The 22,430-nt window shown below is 34.6% G+C and overlaps 1 protein-coding gene and 1 long non-coding RNA gene across 3 annotated transcripts in view; one reads left to right on the forward strand and one right to left on the reverse strand.

Annotated features, from left to right (window-relative positions):
* Positions 1-22,430, forward strand: part of LOC108738769 — a 104,607-nt gene that overhangs the window by 73,495 nt on the left and 8,682 nt on the right. For both annotated transcript variants that reach the window (XR_003232055.1, XR_003232054.1), the window contains exons 4-5: positions 4,209-4,249; positions 5,823-5,875. This is a non-coding gene — a long non-coding RNA (uncharacterized LOC108738769). The remainder of the gene's footprint in view (positions 1-4,208; positions 4,250-5,822; positions 5,876-22,430) is intronic.
* Positions 1-22,430, reverse strand: part of LOC108738768 (KH domain-containing, RNA-binding, signal transduction-associated protein 2-like) — a 140,566-nt gene that overhangs the window by 14,686 nt on the left and 103,450 nt on the right. Inside the window, exon 5 of the mRNA XM_025979153.1 lies at positions 5,349-5,562. Coding sequence (XP_025834938.1) covers positions 5,349-5,562 — 214 coding nt within the window. The remainder of the gene's footprint in view (positions 1-5,348; positions 5,563-22,430) is intronic.

A 22,430-nucleotide genomic window follows, 5' to 3' on the forward strand; every position in this document is an offset into this window, starting at 1 on the left:
GGAATAGCCTTAAGAGCCGCGGTGCATGCTGCTTGGATCCCCTTTGTCGTCTCAGAATGCTTGCCTTTCATCGGCCTTGTCAGGCGAGCAAACAAAAGAAAAGTCCGGCATGTGGGGGGCACATCTGGGCTGTAGGGCGGCTGCGGAAGCGTTGGGATGCCGGCCTTGGTCAGGTAGCTGTCGTGGTGCAACTTCCAGTCGGCTGCGATGTCTTGTCGGACCCGATTGACCCTTCGTTTGAGTCTCTTGAGCACTTCCACGTAAAACTTGGCGTTGACGGTTTGTCCATGAGGAACAAATTCACGGTGGACGATGCCCTCCATGTCAAAAAAGACAATGAGCATCGTTTTCACATTGGATTTGCTCATTCTTCCCTTTTTTGGGCAAGAAGACGCCGGCATGTGCCACTCGGAAGATTGCCTCTCTGATCATGAAGGGCTACTTAGAGACATATTCTACGCTTTTACATAATGGAAATGCGGGGGCACTTGTGGAGCCCCTGAGTAGGGGTAATGTCTCGTCTAGGTCACCTTAGATCCTACTCTATTGAAATAGTAATTTAAAAAACAATTTTCCGCTGTAGAAGTTTACATTTCCTTTACGATCATATAACAAAGCAAAAAGAAACAAAAAGAGAAAACGACGATAAAATATAATTAAGTAATTCAAACAAGCCATTAAAATTTTGTTAGTTCTGAAATTTTCGCAGCGTAGGTAGGTATGCACATAGAAAAGTAAGAGTTTGCTCAACTTGAAGCGCAAAGAGCGGATCGAGGAAGGTAAACTGAGTCAAGTGGTGAAGGGTGCTGTGTAGGCGTACGTAGTACAAAAGGAAGAAGTGTCAAGCTCGAGGCATTTCAAGACTTTGAAGTTAAACACATTTTAAATTTCTTTGCCCGAGGTTCGGCGTGTTCTCACTATTGAATGCTTTTCAACATCGGACATAGCCGGTGAATTTTACCGTCATGAATTTTTAATTTCTCGTCCGGAAATTTTGTGTATCTTACGTAAGATAATTTAATTGCGCTAAGTTTCGACTGCGGCCGACGCTGGCTTTCATTGGAAGGCGTTTATGATGTAGATTTTTCTGAAACGGAAAGATAATGAACTCAGTCAACATTAATAGGAAAATAAAACCACACTTCCTGGAAAAACTTCCGCCAAATGGATGCTTGGAGCGGGACGGCATTGAAAAATTTAATTAAAACCCCTTGGTATTGTGGATCAAGGCGTCAATTATCTTTACAATAACGAATGCAAATTGTTAAATTTTGAACCGACTGATATTCCATCCTGTTCTACAAAATTCTTTAAAGCTAATAGAGTCATCGAACTAATTAGAGGACAACTATTAGCTATCAGAACCATAGAGTTAGTGATTAATTGATTCTTTTTATAAATGAACCTTTATTTGAGGTTGTGTGGGCTTTCGTAGATGGTTCTGGGCTGAGTTACCGTGGTCTACTTTAAATCAAATGCCTAAATGTTTCGTCTTCAGGTTCGAAAAGTATCTTCAGGGGTGTTCCAAATGAAAGATTCGATGTTGAATCTTTGACCAAAAATAGAATATGGTGATCAAAAATAATAAATTAAATAATATAAAATAATATCAATAAATGTTGCTCTATGAGGTTAACGATTCGTTTTGTAAATAATGCGTAATTTGAAATTTAAATTAAGCAAATACCACAAAACCATAATTATACTAAACCCATGTTTCTATTGTTAGAGATATCACGGGACACATTCTATAACCCAGTGTTTACCGCAAATTAACCTCAAGATATCAATCAGTAACCTGATTGTTTGACATGTTCTTAATTGGTAGTCTATTTGTAACATGCTAATTGATTATCAACCACAATCGATCAATTCTGCTTCAATCAGTTGTACTTCAAAAATACACAATTAATACGGTAATAGAAATGTAAATTGAATTTGTAATGTATTGTATTTTATGAAACATTACACATAGATATATATGTACAAGGTTATTATCAAAATCTTGTTCTTCATTGGTTGTTAAAAATTATTTATTTTTCATTGTTACTAGTTTTATCTGTGGCTTGACAGCTTCGTTTGGATTGAACTAAGCCAATACACTACACAGGTTTAAGTGGACGCTAGAGTTTTGGCCTTTAGGTAGGTTCTTTCGTGGGGTTGTAACTACTTTTATTAAATTCAAAGTTCCAAAAAACAAGGATTAAGGTAAAAGGCCCAGTTTCTGACACTCTAAGAGTGACAGCTGAGATTATATTACGATAACTAAAATAATATTTAATTAGAATAAATAATTTTTATACTATAAACAAGTTCAGAGTTTCTAGAAAAACTCATATACGCGATATAATTATTTGAAGCGAATTAGTAATTTTAATTAATGATTTAAAAAGTGATGTTTGAAGACCCAGTTTCTGACACTTAAAATTTCTTGTGCTGTAGTTTCTGACACTGCCATCGGCCTAGTTTCTGACACTCATATTTGATAATGATTCTCTCTAGGTTAAATTATGTATTATCAAGTTTAAATAAACTGTAAGTAATTAAGTATTCATTAAAGATAAATTAAATATTTATTATAAGTAAGATATTGTTATTTTTAACAAAAATAATTAACTCCTGAAAATAACAAACAAAAATATGTATTTGTATCATCAATAAAATTTATAATTCAATTGAAAGTAAAAATTATCATAGTAATAATCATTTTAACACTAACAAAGATGAAATTTCTTTTACAACAATCATTTTCGTATTTGAAAGAATTATTTATAACAGTGAATATAATGTTTAGTTTATTCACAAAAATATTAAATGAATATTTATCGCTGTAATTACAGAAAATAGTATATCAAATCATAATAATCATAATAAATACAAATTTTGAAACATTTTATGGATGTCAACAAACAAATGTCCTGCTGAGTAAGAGGTAATAATGTGAGTGTCAATAACTGCGACATACCTATAAAATTGAGCCTAGTTATTGACACTTATATTTTATTAATAAAGCTTTATTTAATATGATTTATTGATTTTTTAGACTAAATAATGGTTCATTATTAAACAATTTATATATATTTTATTATATTTTTATACTTATATAATGATTATTTCACTGATTGAATCGTCGAACGCGCTTCCGTAATTTGCTTAGACCATAACTAAAAAATGGCTTCCGCAGTCACTCCACACTTAAAGATTGTTTTTTATTAAGTTTTCTTATTTTTTATTATTGTGCTTGTCATTAATTAGGTACAGAATAAATTTATTTTAATTTTTAAAAAATTTATTAACCCACTTAAGATCTTTTTTTTTTTTTAATTCAACATAAACCTAAAATTGTCAGAAACTGGGCCAGTGTCAATAATTGGGTCTTTTACCTTAATTATTGTTAATGTAAATGCTAAAAATATATGCATGAGAACTTTTTTCTCTTTTTTTCTTGTTTGATCGGTTAAACAATAATGGTGTATTTCGTATGAAGTATCTCGTGAATTCCTGCTCAATAAAATTCTTAAGTGTGTGTCCGAGAAGGCGTTGACGTCATAAATCTCTTTCTGAAGATATCCAGGTGATAAAAGGGAAGTAAAGCCATAACATTTTAGTGGAATTTCCACAAATTTTTACGACTTATGTTGGGGAAATGGAGGACACGAAGGACTTTACTACCTGAATGATTTGATATCAATAAATTCAAGACGTGACGCCCGTAATAATGTCCCTTTGATGGGATTGCCCACTGAAGGGACAAGCTGTCGAAACGTCGTCGGTGAGACGTTTTATAGGCCCTTTTAAACACGCGTAATATCCTCTCCTCGGGTCGTAGGAATATTTTTTATTTTAAAGGTAACAATCGGACTAACAGAAAAAATTATACTTTTTTTATAACAAATTTGCATTTAAGATTGCATTAATATTGCAAATAAACAATACGTGAAATTAAATTAAAATTAAATAAAATGATAAATAACAACAACTTTATTTCAAGTGGAAGCAGCTTTCTAAATAATTTTTATTTTAAAATCTTTCCCAAAAATAAAAAGAAAAAATGTTAACAAAGAGGTAGGTATATATGTTCTATGAAATGAATGATTTGCCTTATTTTTATAAGTAGTAGGTTGAAGTTTTTAAGTTTTGTTATAATATTTGGACATCGTCCTGATGCTAGAAAGACAATATTTACATCTCATTCTTTTGTTTTTCAGATTCGGAGAGCAACGAATGGTAGAGAAGAACTGAATTAATGGTAAGTACCCAGACAATTTTTTTATTTCTAGTAAGGATTCTTGTAGATCACTGATTATTTTGACTGTGTATTAGGTATATAACGTTAGAAGTTTTTTATTCTTTAAACCTAAATTAAAACTTTTTGTCTTCATATTTTTTTATTTTAAATTCACCTACACAAAAATTAAATAATAAAAAATTCTTGATCAGTAATTTATCGGAACTATCAGATGTGAATATCAATTTTGATCTTAGAAGATCTCATCAGCACACACCGAAGATGCAGCATATAAGCACTTTTCTGTAATATCGAGTTACGGAAATATGTCGCTATCTTCTGATATTTGCTATTAATTGAACTATTAAAACATTACCACTTCGTCTAACATCAGATTAAAGTCAGCAGTGTTGAATTTATATTCATTATTATCTGGGGTACCCGACTTCAGGGAGTTGATATGACATGTTGTGGTAGTTGAAATAAAAGGATAAACTTTAAAGTATAAGAGGTACATAGGTAGCCCGACATATGCAAAAAAGGCTTCGAATAGTCTACAATGTTTTAGAACATTTCACAACATTCGAGTGTGTTCTGAAACGTCCCACAATGATCTGGGACATTTGAGACTATTCCCGAACATTCCACAACATTCCAGAATGTTCCAAGATGACCCAGAACGTTCTAACCGATGACGGATCTTGCTTTACATACACTCTACCAATAGGTACCTTTATACAAAAAAATCTTCGAATGGTCCACAATATTCCACAACATTTCAGAGTGTTATGGAATGTTCCATAAAGAGCTGGGATGTCCGCGAACATTCCAGAATTTTCTGGAATATTGTGGAATGCTTTCGAATACTCTCGAATGTCCTGGACTGTTCCAGAAATTTCTAGAGGGCGAAACTTCCAGCCGCTATATTCAATAGCATGCCCTTCAGGCAAAAATGGGAACTTTTTTAGTGGATGGGAGTTAAAGGGTTATCACACCATATAACTCCCTTGATCGTACCGAGACTCATTTCTGTGTTTTAGCGGCACGCACATTGTACACTTTCTTTTATAATACATATTGATTACGGAAAAAACAGTAAGAGAATCGGTTCTTTACTTACCTGATTGTATCCCTCTCATTGCTGGATGGTCCTCGGCTGAACTGTCTGGTGTACCTTCCATGGCATCCCCGTCAAGACTATCATCTAGCGGGCAGTCGAGCGATAAATTTTGATTGATAGCAATGCCATCATTACATTTGTTATTGTTGTTTCTTTGACTTGATAATACCTGCATCTCCCACATTTGCTCCTGGCGAATGTCGTCGTTGTAGTCCTGGAATGACGAATGCTTCAGTAATACAAATTAAAAATGGAGAAAAGGTTGTCAATATAAAATAATAATTTATTTGCTAGAAATGCTTTTTGAGCTTCAGTTTTTACAATTTTTGCATTTAAAGTTATATTTGTGACTAACAATTTAGTCTTCACATTCTCGTTCTATTCCAGAGATTTCTGGAACACAATCACGATCTGTTGTAGTAAATTCTTCATGTTGTTTTGTTTTTTGTTTAATAAGTGTCGTTTATTTTGTAGGGTGTTGGCACATACCTCCTTGAAACAACGATCGGTTTAACATCAGACTCCGTGTAAGTAATCTATATATTATTTTTTGGTGAATTCCTTTCAACTGAATTAATTATTTCGTTGGTAAAGCCACGAGTGGATGTGAATGGTGCGGGTTGAACGTTGTAGGATCGTTAATGACGTAATCGGTCGGGCCCGCTTTGTATTATAAATTACGTTAATTACTGTTGGCTTTTTGGGGTAGTTACGAATACGATTTGATTGGATTGTATTCTCTGGTTTGGTTAAATTATGAGCAGTCGGTTACAAATGGATGATCGTGATGTGGCGGCCCGGCTTGCCCAGCCTCCTGCTGGATTAGTACACCATGCACACAGCGGTAATTAAGCTGATAGAGGCCAAATTATTCTTTTGATCGACTGGTTTTGTTACGTTGTCGTTATATGGGTAACTACCATCGTATGAGCGAAACATTACTACACTGCTCGTCCATTTTGGCTAAATAATTTTTCATATTGGATTAGATATATCTAACTAATCATCATAAGATCGTTAGTCCTAAGACTGCACCTCCACTCATTCCTATCCTGAGCCAATTTCCGCATTTCCCTAAAACTAGAACAACTTACATTCTTAACTATTTACGAATCTAGGCCTACCTCTACCCCTCCTAACTCCTAATGCCTGAGAAGTTGTCCTGATAACCTATTTCGCCTATTTCCTATTGATTTCCATAGAGCCCTCTGTTTTCCTATTCTTTCTAATACCTCTTCATTTCTAACCTTCTCTATCCATGGTGTCCTCATCATTCGCCGATAACACACCACATTTCGAACGCTTCTAACCTTTTCTTTCCCGTCACGTTCACTGTTCATGTTTCGCACCCGTACAGCGTCGCGCTCCAAACATACACCTTTAACAACCTTTTTTGAATTTCTAAATTAAATAAACGCACCTGACTTTCCTTAAAAATTTTTAAAGCACATTAAATCATGACACTAGTAATGTTCAAATTTTAAATGTTTCAAACATCAATAACTCATTTTTTTCAAATCGGAAGCTATGTTCATTTTGACATCCTCGGCTGCAAAATTAATTCTTTTTGGACTTTATTAAGGCATATTAGAATATACGCTTGACGGTTTTCAAAATAATTACGATTTGTTAATTATTTTGTAATGTGCAGAGAAAACGGATAGATCCTAGTCGGCATGGCGAAAACAAATTATGTCATGTTCATTCGAATTATTGATAAAATTACTGAAACCCAACACAACACAAACACTTAATGTCATAATAGATTGCCGTGACTCCACGAGCAGAATTTTCTCAAAAAGGCTTATCGTCGAAGTGAATTAAACTCCGATATAAACAATACTGGGAACAAACTTTATTTAGAATGAATTATAAAATATGTACCCTTGTTATTGTAAACCTTTCATTTTCACATTATAAATTTTTGTTAGTTACTACAAACGTGAAATTTTCTAGAAATTATTAACTCCAAAAAAATATCGTGCAGGCAAAAACTATATGCTTAACAAACTATAGACATTAAAATCGATGCTGAATTTAAAAATTTAACAATATATAGGGTGTTCCATTTAAAATAAGGCAGCTAATGTATACTTCCGGTGTATCAGGGAGTCCATCATCTCTGAAATTATTTATCGCAGATGGCCCATTGGAACAGGAACATTTTTTATTGGAAACATTTTCTTCCAATTTCAACGGCAAGGCCGCTAGAGAGCAAGGCGCGCTTATTGAACTACCCTGTATAATTCTGATATAATAAAAAATGAAAATTAACTTACATTATTCAACAAAACTAGAAAAGTACAGTCCATTTTTCTTACGTTTTGTATGATTAAGCTTTTTACGTCAGATGTATGACTCCAGATTTAAAGAAAATTAGAAAATCGGTTGTTTACTGACGATAGTTGAACGTGACAACGTCATAAGAAAATACTGATGGAATGGTTTCATTTTTCAAAAGAAAATTTTAATTTGATTTGTTTAATAGATACTTTGTATGGATATAGAGAAGGAGGTAAATGGAAATGTATTATTGTATAGCAGCTGTCCACGCGGACGTATCGCTCTCAAGTAGGAGAAAGACAGATGTCGAACGCTGCCGAACGCGGAGGCCGATTGTGACTCTTTGTCGCTCGTTCCGCGCTCTCGCTTGCACTTCAAGCCTTAAATGGAACGCCTCAGAGCGAGGTAACGCCGCATGAGTTATGTTTTTTCGTGCGTGCAGCCGGCTCCATCAAATTATAAGACGTTGTCACGTCAAAAAGTTGATGCAAAGCTGGATACTTTTCTCTAAACCAAGTTTTTCCTCGTATTTTATTTATATTTAGAAAGAACCGTTTGCTAACTTTATGAAGTTAAGAACGGGATTGTATTATCCTAACAAATTTCTTTTAAAGACGCAGTAGATTTTCTATGCTTACGTATGACTGTCTCAGGCTTTATTAAAACCAAGCTGTAAAATATCCGCGCTTCTTCGTTCCCCAAAAGATATTACTTACATCATTCCGTGTAATTCTCTCGTCTTTTCCTCGCAATAATGCTAGGCGCAAAACTTTTATCCCAGATTTTCTACATCGGATAGGAGTCACATCTGTGTGTAACGCCCCAGTTTGCAATTAATATTTCTACGACGATTCAGTTTTTTACTTATTTAAAGCGATCCTATTTATTTAGGGGAAACTCGGGCGTAATTTTATCCCATTACGGCCTTCGGAACTCTTGTTAATCCTGCATATTTATCAGATTATCTGCGATGCCATAATTAACTGTCTTTCACACGAACGAAGCGCATGTTGTTTTTGCAAAGGATAAGTTCGCAATTTTATCGTAGCAACTGCATTGTTAAAACCTAAATTTGGATGGACTTAAAAATATTTAGTTAAACCAAAATTACTTGTACGTTACAATTAACAGTCGAAGAAGATCTCAAACCCAGGGGCGAAACATCGGGAATATTATGAAGAAATAAAAAATTTTTTACCTGATAATATTTAGGATTCTTTTTATTGAATAATCGTATCAGGGAGCCATAATGGATATGAAATTACTATAGTACAGTCGAAATAAGAAGGCAAAGTCCCCAATAAATAATGCACACTAAAGGCATATCGTTTTTCTCGTTCTTACAAACGAAAGATATGCTGTCTTTATTCTCTAGACACGCCTCCTCCACAGCTGCGTCGAGTCCTGCACCTACGTTTCATAAGAATCAATCGAATAGAATGAGACGGTTGAAAACGTGCTCGTCTTGTTGTCTGTACCTACATTAAATGAGCACATTTTCAGGATCGGCTTAAGGTAGTAGTCGTGCTACAGTATGGTGAAAAAGATCTAAGATAATTCAATGCAATAATATTTACATAATTTCGATTGTACATCAAAACAGATTGAATGAGTTTCGTTGAAAGTTAACAACAAAAATAACAATAAAAACAACATTAACACCAACAAAAACAACGACAACAATAGTTACAACGAAAAAATAACTTAAACGGTATATGTAGAGAGATGACTATTCGCACAAATACACCAACTTTAAGCCGACCCTGTAAATTTGCCCATTTTATGTAGGTACAAATGATAAGACAAGCATGTCGTCGATCGTCTCATTTTATTCGATTGATTCTTATGAAACGTAGGTGCAGGTCTCGACGCAGCTGTGGAGGAGGCGTGTTTAGAGAGTGAAGACAGGATACCTTCCGTTTGTAAGAACGAGAAAAACGATATGCCTTTAGTGTGCACTATTTATTGGGGACATTGCCTTCCTATTTCGACTATACTATATATAACCTTTTAATATAGTCAGGGGTGATGTTAGGATTTCGAACCCCGGGTAGGCGTTCATAGGGATCCTCTCTTCCGAAAAAGCTTTTACCCCAACATTTTGGAAGAAAATTGGTTTTGTTACTTGTTTTCCATTCAATTAAAATGGATACATGACGTTTTCACTCCAAAGTGTAAAGAGATTTTTATAATGGTCGGGTCTGCAATCCTTTGGAGCTGTGGAAAACCCAAAATTTTAAGTCAACGCAATCAAAAGTTACGGCCTTTTATTATGGAACTGAATTTTTAAGAGAATTTCTTAATATCATCATAATAAGGCCGTCAGTCCCTTAGGACAGTCTTAACTGGTTGGATACGCATCTGTACTCCTTCCTATTCTGAGTTAATCTTCGCATTTCCCCAAAACTAGAACAACCCACATCCTTAACTATTTGCGAACGGTAGTCTAATCTAGGTCTACCTCTACTCCTCGTAACTCCTGTTTCTACCTTTAATATCTCTCTGACTAGACCTTCAAACCTATCTCGCCTGCTTTTTTTTGTCTTCCTTAGAGTCCTCTGTTCTCGTATTCTTTCTAACACCTCTTCATTTCTAACCTTCTCCATCCACGGTATCCTCGTCATTCGCCTATGACACCACATTTCGAAGGCTTCTAACCTTTTCTTTTCCGCCACACCCAGCGTCCATGTTTCGCACCCGTACAGCACTGCGTTCCAAACATACATCTGTAAGAATTTTTTTCAAATTTCTAAATTAATCGTTCGCGAGCAGAGACGTGAGTTGTTTTTAATGAAGACGACTCGACCTCGCAGTATCCTCTGCTTTATATCTCAACTACTCCTTCCGTTCTGATTTATCTGATTTCCTGGATACTTAAAATCGGTCACTTCTTCTAATTTTTCGTGTCCTATATACACAGTCGTTCCTTCCCTACTTTTTCTTCCCTTGCATACCAGCATTTTCATAAGGTACGATGCTAAAATGATGGATAACGGGACCGAAAAAGACTCCCTTATTTTTGGTTGTTTTCTATAATTAATATTGAGTGCCGCAAAATTTCTTAAAAAAAAAACAATTATGACGTTGATTGATTGTTCTCAAGAAAATTGCGTAAATAAAAATATTAAAGTTATAGTTGTTGTGATTGAAATCTCTCTACTTAGGAAAAGCAAAAAAGTTTCGGTTTGAGTAAAACCTAGAAAAGAAATAAACACGGATGATAAGGGCTAACAAACTTTCCATGTCACATACTCCATTTCACATTCGAATTTGCGGCTGACAGCTGAATCCCTGTTTTACATATGACAGCGTGGATGGTGCTGAAGGGTAGGTAGACATGACGCAGGGTTAGAAAGGGAAGCGAATGGCGCTGGTGTCGGTGGCAAGGAATGATTCAAAATGCGCGCTTTGTCGGAAACGGTATATCGGTCCCGGAGGGCACGCTGCCAGGGACTGTGAAAGCATCAGTTTTGCTTCGGAACAAAACTTTTGATACACTCGGCGCTTCACGCTCGACTAGGCTTGGACAAGGGAATAAATAATCGTCCGTGACGGGAAAGAACTTCTTGTCGTTGTTTCATTAAAAGCCTACCGTTTAAGGTCTGCTGCGACAGTTAAATATCGCCATTAGAGAGGCAAGAAAGCACCCGTGAGAGTTTCAAGATCCGAGGAGAAGAAATTCCGAACTGCTGTCTCCAACTCTTTGCTGCATGACGTATACAAACGGCGTGGCGTGTCCATCATTTTGTTAAAAATTGGGGAACGTTTAAGAAAAAAGTAGACGCACTTACATAGTCAAGGAATAATAAGAGTTTCTGTAGATCATGTTCAAATAATTTTAAAGCAGGTATTACACATTCTGCACAAAATCAAAATTAATTAAGGGGCAATTAATTAAGCTTTAGTGTCATCCTCGATCTGGAATTTTTAGCCTTTATTACAGTTAAGTCTCATATACTTCGTTTAGTTTCTCTAGCGATGTGACCTTTAGTTTGACCGGCGCAAAGTAGAAAAGAATAGCACTAGGCTAGAAAAGAAAGGAGACAACTCTCGACCAAACGGAGCGTACAATCCGTACAGTACTGTACGGAAAAATTGACCATTTTATCCACTAAAATTGCATTGCTCAAATGTGCTGTTATTGGCACCAATTACTACTGAAAATATCAACAAGATGTTTATTTATATTTAAAGGCATATTAAAGGCTTTAACGCTTGTTTTCGACTCGCACTACTATTGATGATTGAACAAAACTTTTGGCAGGTACTGTATGAAAAAGTATGTTTAATGAACAAGAGTCGAGAGTATAATGAGCTTTTTTCTCACTACCTACGATTTTGCCAGCGCCCATCCAAGACATTTGAAGGGGCACGTTGCTAGAGAAAGTAAACGAAGTATAGTACTCCAATTGTTTTTCTTTAAAATTAACTTTTTTAACATTTAACATTTTTTTATTCTTATCTACAGTACGGTTAAATTTGCATCTAGCAAGGACGAGTTAGGGAAATAGAGAATTTAAAGCTAGGAAACGAAAAATTAGATGAAATCGCTGAGTTTTTGTATCCAGGAAGTCAGATAATTTATGATGGAAGAAGAAATATAAAAAGATAGCACAGGTTCGAATTGCCTTTAATAAATAGAAGTCCGTTCTACGCATGCAAGTGGTTAATTTAAATTTGAAACACATTGTTATAGATGTATGTCTGAAACACAACCCTGTACGGGTGCAAAATGTGGACAGTGGGCGCGGCAGAAAGGAAAAGGTTAGAAAAGTTCGTAGACCTAGATTGGATTAGAATTAGAATAAGATTTCTTAAAAATAGTTAAGGATGTGGGATGTTCTAGTTTTAGGAAACTGCGAAGATTAGCTCAGAATAGGAAAGAGTGGAGGTGCGTGTCCAATCCGTCTCAGGACTAACGACCCTATAATAAAAATGATGATTATGTTTTATATGTACCATCCAATATCTTTTCTATATGAACCATTTTGAAAGAGAAATAATAGTTGTATATGTTGTAGACTAAGTAACAAATTGGGGCATTTTTCATAATGCCCGCGCATTATGAATAATAGTAGGATAAAGGCGAAATAAATACAGTAGAATCCGTTTATTATGACGCCGCTTATATTGACCAACTGCCTATTATGACGTAATTACACTACGAAGTTTGGTTTTCATATAAAATTCTTTATAAAAAAGTCGGATATAATGGCTTCGCTTATAGTGACATATCGCTTATTATGACCCACTTTTAATAAATTGTCCGGTTATAATGACCGACAGTGCAAAGTATCGATAGCGTTCTCCTCACATCCGAAGAACCCACCGATGACAATTTGGTACAGAACATTAATGCTAAGGAACAACTTGAAAGTGATGGCGGAGAGGAAGTCGAGGAAGAACCATTACCTACCGCAGAAGAGGCATTAAAAGCTGCAGAATTATTATACTGATTTGTTAATAGCAATATTGAAAACGATAATTTGACCATGGCGATGTCTTCTATACACAATAGTATTAGAGACTATTTTTACAATAAAATGGAAAAACAAAAGCAGACAAAAATTACAGATTATATTCATTAAAAAATACACTTGTATGTGTATAATGTGTACGTAATAAACGTGCAATTTTCATTTCATNAAGAGGTAGTCGTGGAAGAACCATTACCTACCGCAGAAGATGCATTAAAAGCTGCAGAATTATTATCCCGATTTGTTAATAGCAATATTGAAAACGATAATTTGACCATGGCGATGTCTTCTATACACAATAGTATTAGAGACTATTTTTACAATAAAATGGAAAAACAAAAGCAGACAAAAATTACAGATTATATTCATTAAAAAATACACTTGTATGTGTATAACGTGTATAATTAAATACATACATAAAAATGTTTTTTTTTTCACAAACCGCTTTGTATGACGTCCGGTTATTATGACGTGTTTGTCGATTCCTTTCGATGTCATTATAAACGGATTCCACTGTATATATAATAAGTAGTTTGAACTTAGTTATTTATCACATTGCCTCGACATTATGAATATTGCCATGTGGATTTCTGGTAATCTGATAAATAGCTAATACCCAGGAACTAGATGATTTCGAATAAAGATAACCACATGACATTGTTCCAACATATCAGCCCAGAAGCAGGAGCATTAAAAAAACTCTAATCTGTCATAAATCTACCTAACCAAACAATGATGTCACCAATGCATATACATTTCCAAATTCCGTATTGTTGCCTATTATCATTTTCGCGCAATTAAAATGATCAGCATAATCACCTCTACAACATACTAAAAATTCAACTTGATCGCGGGTGTGACTGCTAAACTAGGCATTTACCAGTTTTTCTGACCCATAGGTGACGACCATTACAAATAATGCTCGGTCGATTTGATTATTTCTATAGTTGTTATCACACTGCCCTCTCATATTGGGCATATTTCAAACTGCACGGACACTTCCTATAATGTCCTATTAATCACTTGGTCCATTATATATACACCTCGTGGGAACTAATGTCCATTCTTTGAAGGCACTATAAGGCGCTGTATCGATTTGAAGAGATGATTTATTAATTGTAGCAAATTGGATTTTGCGATGCGATAAATTATATTGAACGTAATCGAATAAACCAAAGTAACCTTAATCAGTTTTGTGGGAAGTGTGCTGGAGGTAATTCACAATTTGCGAAACAAAGTTAGATGTATAGATGTTGAGCAGATGTTTGGGTTATTGTTGTTATTCTTGAATGCCCCTCGCTAATGTAGTTTTCGAGATTAATTAAATTTCCTCGGGGCTATGCGGTTAGAATTGGAATTTGTTTTTTGTTTTGCGACTATTGCTGATGAATGGCATGTGTGGGAATGGAAATTGAAAATACCTACAAAGTTTGCTCGGTTCTTTGTTTAAAAGGCCAAGTACAATAGAATTGTACAAGTACCGTGATTTTATAAATGATGGATGTTTACTTTTGGTGTAGTTTCGTTTTGTTTGAGGAACAACCAAAACAATAAACGCTCACAATGTATCCACATTTAGGAAATTCGTGCATGAGGAACTTTGAGCTTTTCGCTTGCGTTGATGTCTTAAATAAATGTCAATGATCATTAATGTGGTGTCACAGGCGAATGATGAGGATACCGTGGATGGAGAAGGTTAGAAATGAAGAGGTATTAGAAAACGTAAGAGAACAGAGGACTCTATGGAATTCAATAAGAAATAGGCGAGATAGGTTGGTAGGACACCTTCTCAGGCATGAAGGTCTAGTCAGAGACATATTAGAGGCAGAAACGGGAGTTAGGAGGGGTACAGGTAGACCTAGGTTAGATTATTGTTCAGAAATAGTTAAGGATGTGGGTTGTTCTAGTCTTAGGACTGACGACCTTATCAGATAAAACTATTTTTTCTATCATTTGAGAACAGTATTTTTTTTCTGGATAAAAGGTACCCTATGCCCTTTTCTATACTCCTGACAATGTCTATCTAAAATATCGTGATAGGTTTTACCCGCTGTTTCGTTCACTTTAATTGTCATTGATACATGTCAATGGTCATCAACGACCACACAAAAGTAATTTTGCTATCCTTCGGAAATAGCATTTTTTTCTGGGTAAGAGGCACCCTATGTCCTTTTCTGTACCCTTAACAATCATATAAAACTAATCATATAAAACTAATTTTTCTATCCCTCGGGAATAGTATTGTTTCCTGAATAAAAGGTATCTTATACCCTTTTCTGTATCCCTGACAATTTGTGTACAAAATTTCATGATAGGTTTTATCCGCGGCTTCACTATCGACGTCTACATAAAACTAATTTATTTATCGTTCGAGAACATTATTCTTTTCTGAAATTGAATTCATTTTAAGTCACAAACTTCAGACTTCATTTTATTTTTCGTGGATTTACAGTTTGTAATTAACTGTTTTGCAAGGTATAAAGTTTGTAATGCTTGTCTTAATTAAAAAAGTACTTGGTGGTTTTATCTTCTCTACCAAAAAAGTAGAAGAAGTCACAATTAATTAACTTTAGTTGGTATTTTACTTACGATTAGTTATATCAAGTTTGTAATTGTTGTGTCTGATTGTTGGACTCGGGCAGACAGAAGGACAACGAAAGGGTTCTTTAGTGGTTAAAGTTTTTTACAACTCTGCCAAAAAAGTCGATGGAGTCCGCAATTAATTAATTTTAGTTGGTATATTACTTATGATTAGTTACCTTAAGTCTGTAATTGTGGGAAAGGGTTCCTTTTTTACCATTTCTTACGGAACCCTAACAACAGCAAAATTTAATATTGTATGTAATATAAAAAATTAACGTTACTGTGTTAATTGTTAATCACTATAAGGCATATAATTTCTCTAGGAACTTTTTTGATAAAACGAACCCTCTTTCATTTTATTTTGAATCACTTTTTTAAATTTCAAATGTATTTCAGCGAAACATTATCCAAATGTGTGGCCATTAGTGACCTAAAGCTTTCGGATTCGAGCAGTTTGTGCTTGCGTTAATCCATCTGAATTGCAAATGGCTATTTAACGTTGGTCATTTCAACCAACAATTAGATTCATTTACATGACCGAGGAGGAATTTAATTTGCTTTAAAAATATCTGGACGCATTTTATTTTTATATGTTCGCGGATGTGTATCTACTGCGTTTCGAAATCGATATTTATCTGCTTAAATAACAAATAGGTACAGAAAATATAGACAAGACGTATCAATGGAGAATGACATAAAGTTGTTGTGCTTTTTGTGATTAAAACACCTAGAAGGACATAAAGACGTTCAGTGGCGTTTATATGAAGTTTACAGAAAGAGATTAAACAATTTCAGACTGCTTTTTAATACATGAATGATTTTTTCTCAGATAAATTGTGATGAGTTCTCTAGTCCTAGTACCTGTTCAAATTTGGACGAAATATTGAAAACTTTTTCTTCAATTTAAAGGATATAATTTTATTCTCCATTCTTCCCCTGGGGAAGGGGTTAAATGCTATTTATTTTTTAAAAATAATCGCCAACGTTTCGCCCTAGTTGTCGAGATTTCTCAAAGCTAGTTATTTAAAATTAATAAAGATCCACTATCTTCATTAAATGTTAGGGTTCCGCACCTTTAAAGGAAAAAAGGAACCCTTATAAGATAAGCTATTATTATAAGAGCGGGGAAAATCTTCGAGACCCTATTCTGGTGACAGACGAATGAACTACATTTTTAGGTATATTCCTGTAAGTTTGTATGGAACCCTTGGTGCGCGAGTTCGACTGGCGGTTTTCTTTCTCAGTAGCTCTACATTCTCATTGGCATGTAGATATTTTTCCTGGTTTTCTCTTCACAAAATATGTCATTCAGAAATAAAGGAAAATAGACGGGAGAGAGGTTGTGTGTAACTTTCTGAATTTTTATATTTAAATCAAAAATTTCCTTGGTGCTTAATTCAGGTATTAGGGAACAATTTTGCTTTATATTCATAATTTAAATTCCTATTTCGATTAATCGATTACTTATTCATATTAATCAAATAATAGATTACTTCATCATCATAAGTCCTAAGACTGATTGGACATGCACCTCCACTTGCATTTCCTTTAAGAACATCCCACATCCTTAACTAATTTAAACAGTAATTTAATCTAGGTTTACCTATTCTCCTTTTAACGATTGTTTCTGCCTTTAATATCTCTGACTAGACATTTATGCCTGAGGTGTCCTACCAACCTATCTCGCCTATCTTATGTTCCAAAGAGTCCTCTGTTCTCCTATTCCTTCTAATACCTCTTCATTTCTAACCCTCTCTATCCACGGTATCCTCATCATTCTCCTGTAACACCACATTTCGAACGCTTCTAACCTTTTTCTCTTACGGCGCGTCCACCGTCAATGTATCGCACCGGTACAACGCCGCCCTCCAAACAAAATATACACATTTAACAATCTTTTTCTACTTTTTAAATTAACCGTTGGCGATCATAGAAGTGACTTCTTTTTATTGAAGGCGACTCGACTCGGCGCTGTGCTTTACTTTTCATCCTTACTAATCTTTCCGGCGTGACTTATCTGACTTCCTAACCTAACCTAAAGTTAGTCACTTCTTCTAATGTTTCGTCTCCTATCTTTATATTCGCTCTATCCCTACTTCTTCCTCCCTTGCAAATAATAACAATCTTCCAGCACTACTGAAAACTTTCTCTTTGCTTTAAATGACATGTCAGAGTTGATCACAGCAATGGGTACTTACTTAAGTTCCGGTTGATACGTCCGTTTAAAAGGTGATGTAAAATTTGAATAAAATTAATGGAAAATGTCATCTATAGTTTGACGGCGGGGTAACCGAATCGCACTATAATTATTTCCATCAAGTGCAGTTTCCGGTGTGAATAATGGATAAACTGAAAGCAATCAAGTCTTGTCGATGCACAAAATGCTGCAGGTGTGTGTAATTGACAGCCGCGAAATGGTTAACTGAGATGTTCATTAACAGGTTGGTTGTGTGATCGCCGGCCTCTCTAGACCAAAAGCGTTTTGTCGTCTTTTGACGACAACCACTTCCAATTTTGTTCTAGTAATTACAGGGAACAATTTATGTCATGCCACTAAAAGGTACCAGGGTTTTTTTGAAGTAAAATTAAAACAAAGAATTTATGTAAAATATTTTTCTATGCAGTTGGAAATTGCGAAAGACAGCTGTTGTGAAGGAAGTGAACGATTGTAATCGGTGGAATATTACCCCTACCAAATATTTATTTAATTGGTTCATGAAAACCACAGAAAAATTTGGTCCAAGGGGACCTGGATGAGGAATCTAACAATTTTCCTGTCGAAAGCTAAAATATGATCTAGAGTTTAGACTAGGGCTGGGAAAATTATCTGATTATTTTCCATTTTTAAAAATAATCGATTAATTTAATAAAATCGCTCAACTCTAATAATATCACCTTCACTTGGTTTTCTTTACCACCCTGATGACATAATGTAGATAATAGGTTGCCCAAGACAATTAATAGTAATCGATTGATCGATTAATTAGAATCCATTACTCTGATTAATGGCAATAATCGATTATATTTCTGTAATCGATAGTCGACTGTTAAATTGAATAGTCGCCCAACCCTAGTTTAGACAGCTAGACTATGGCGTAAGGTATGTAAAAGCAGATCTTAGCTTCCGATGCCACTTTTTGTACTTGACGATTGTTATGGCCAAAAAGCATCTTTGCCACTCGATCAATTAGACACCTTTAGTACTTGGGACTAAACAGTACCTTTGGTATTCAACGATTTCAATTGCAAACGTATTGTTAAATGCTGGAGCCGCCTTAATCCATAATTTGGAGACATATTAGGCCTATTTTATTTTTTTTTTAATATTTATCTAAAGTTTAATTCTCGAGGGGCTACGTTATTCCAATAGGAGAGAAAAATTTTTTGCTTATGATAAAGAATTATGTAAAATACTTTTTTCAGTTGATTAGTAAGTGGAATCTGAAGGTGCCTGTTTCATTTGGTATTTTATATAAAAGATTTGACGACTCAAAAGTTAATTAACTTAATAAATTAATAAAACAACCCAGAAGTAATATAATAGAGAAGACAAAATTTGCTTATCTACTCACTTTCGCTTTTTTTCTCAGAGAGTCCTTTAAAAAGGAATTCGCTGAATAGATTTTCACGAAGGTATAAATCCACTTTGGTCTAATCTTTAATTTATAAAAGCGTTGCGCCAGAATTTCGGGGTAGTTGAAATAAATGACGTCACAATTTACCGTGAAACGTAACCTCGTTCATTTATGCAAGTGTGAAGTAATTTGCAAGCGGTGCCAGGCATTCGTTATTCAAGTGCGAATTCTACACCCGAGTCCGTTCAGATGCCGGGGCCTGATGAGCATTATGCGCTTGTTGTCGGAGAAGGAAAATCCACAGATCATCATCGCATGAGCTTCTTGTTCTCGCAACACAGTGCTCGTAGTGGAAGTTGGTGTTTAGACCGTGGAAATTGGAAGTAGTATTTGAGTAGGTCACAGATATATGCCGTCAAAGGTATAATTATACATATATACATTTTGTCGAAGCTATATACAGGGTGTCCCAAGCCAACGTGTTTCTTTAAGTTAAATTCCTGACCGTTACTATTAAAATTATGTAGTTTTTTCTGGAGTGGCGGTCAAGTAATGGCACAACTATATGTTTTTGTAACGTTTCGGCTTATTTAACCATCTTCGGACTTTTGGAGTGTTACAGCTTGTACTGATGATAGAATGTTTGTAATTTAATATCTATGTACAAACAGTAACCCTCCAAAAGTGTGGTTAAATAAACCGAAAAGTTACAAAAACATATAGTTGTGTTATTGTTTGACCGCCACCCTGGAAAAAACTACATAATTTTACAGTTAAAGATATCAGAAAAGTTTCTTACAAAAGTGGTTCCATAAAAGTATCTTAATGTCCCTAAATTATTTTCGATTATACAGAGTATCCCATCTTTCCTGGAGGCAACCTAACTTCATTTTTTCAAATGGAATGCCCATTTATTGTTTCATTTTTGAATTCCTGGTTAAATTTTGAATAACACTTTGTTAACCATATATTATGTCTAAAATGTATCAATTTCCCTAAAATTTGCACTAAAATAATAAATAGACTGTTGCAGTCCTCTGCGCTACTTTGAATATCTCCGAAACGAAAGGACACAGAGGTGTACTATTTTCACACATAGCTTGTGGAAGAAATGGCCTACTATTTCACTATTATCGCAAACATGTTCTTTTCAAATTCCTCCAAGAATCCGACTCACACTTGACCGAACTTCTTCTGGTATTTTTGCACAAGATTGTGGGGCAAATTTTGATCTAAGATGGTAAACATTCTTGCGAAACGCTGTTATATTTTGATATTTCTCATAGTTATATAAAAACTGTATTCTGGTACAATAGTTCGTAATTTTTACAGTAAAAGTTAAATCAATTAATTTTTCTGTTAAGGCTTGTAGGGTGCTGCTATTGTTTTGTAGATTTATTATTCTTCGATGTTTCGGCAATAAGCAATATATATATTACTTTCAGGAATGAGTTTACTAACAGCTGAAGATACTAATGTGGTTGTTGATTGTTTAGAAAATCTAATTAATAGCATTTCACTGTGAAAGTGATTTAATAAAATTGTCATTGAACTTCTTTGAATAATACTTTTATTTACTAATTATTAAGGAAAATTAACAGAGAGATTTTGAATTATGCGTGACATCAACCAAAATGATTTTTTAATGCTGGTGATGACTTCAGTAAAATTTTCAGTAGTTACTGTTAAGATTTTGCTGTTTAAGTATAATATACAGTAGTGGCGAATTGTTAGCAGAACATAGGGGTATTCTACTACATACAATCATCAAAGAGCGGCGTCATCTCTTGAAAAACACGGCTTGGTATAGGAAAATTAGTACAATTATCTTCATCTTTATCTAGGTAATATAAGTTTGAAGGGTGCTACGCTTTATTCAAAAGATTTTACACGGAGAAAATGGATAAGGAAAATTTAATTTAAGTAAATATTAAAGCGATATTTACAATTTATCCCACTAGCCCCGTTGCTGCGTAAGCGAAAATAATAAAAATTACAATTTGAATCCGAATTTGTAAAAATTAAATCCCAGCAGAAATAAATTTGCTACGTATTTTAGTCGATTTTACAAATTTAATTATGTATTAATTGAGAAACTTGAAATAATTTTCAAAGAAACTTGTCAAAATTGAGATTATTACAAGTTACCTAATAAATTCTACTATTTCTACGGAAAATTTAGTCATTTACAATTGAAAATTATAATTTTTGCGTTGTTATAAAAATTTAATTTTCTCCGTGTAAGAATTTTTCAGAAATGAAGTTGGTATTTTCGGGTAGATGTAGTTAAAAAAAATATATTCCAAACGTTCTCCAAATTATACATTTTCGCTTGTGCGACATAAAAAGAAAAAAGTCGACAAAGAAATGTGAAATTTCTATGTTCGGTGAACTTTTTGCCTTACCATAAAAGCTTAAAATTTAAAATGGTTTTCGTTATTCCAGTTACTGTGCTTTTGTTTGATTCGCACTGGCTGCAGCTCAAACGATGCATTCCGCACTTACGATTAAATTGTTGAGTACGTAAATGGGACGGAAGCCATTCGAACAGCAGTTACCGAGTGGTATGGGGAAATGGGAGACTGTTTTCTGTCTGATTAACACATTTTCCTAGTGTCGGTGGAACTTGAGCTGCAGCTAGAGAACTTGTTGTCTACATCATTACCTTTGTCGCCCACTTGGTGCAGTTGTTCTCGGGGACCGTTGTGTTTTCATTATTAGAATAATAGCTTACAACTCTGTGCTGGAATAAGGAATTTCAATTGCGGCATATCACCTACCCTACCGATGATACTCTTACAGGATGACCAACAGGGTTGAAAAAAATCCGTTTTTCGTTAAATGTGTGAAACAAACAGTTGGGAGGTACAATCGGAGACAAGAGTACATAAAATTAAAAATTCGTGACTAATTGGGCTTTGCAGCATATCATGAGGTAAATAAATACTATCTACACAAAAAAAGTATACGGTTTGAGAGAAAATTAAGAATTTGACCAAAAACTTTGAATAAAATAAGAAATAACGAATAATATGGAAAATTTTTAACTGACTTTTGGCAGTGAATATGCCTTGATTTCAACTTCGAAACAAAAAAATATTTAGTTTCAATCTCTATTAATAATGAGCGTAAAACTTTTTAATATGTTTAAATAATAATTAAAA

This window comes from Agrilus planipennis, unplaced genomic scaffold, assembly GCF_000699045.2.
Source record: "Agrilus planipennis isolate EAB-ADULT unplaced genomic scaffold, Apla_2.0 scaffold221, whole genome shotgun sequence".
Taxonomy (NCBI): domain Eukaryota; kingdom Metazoa; phylum Arthropoda; class Insecta; order Coleoptera; family Buprestidae; genus Agrilus; species Agrilus planipennis.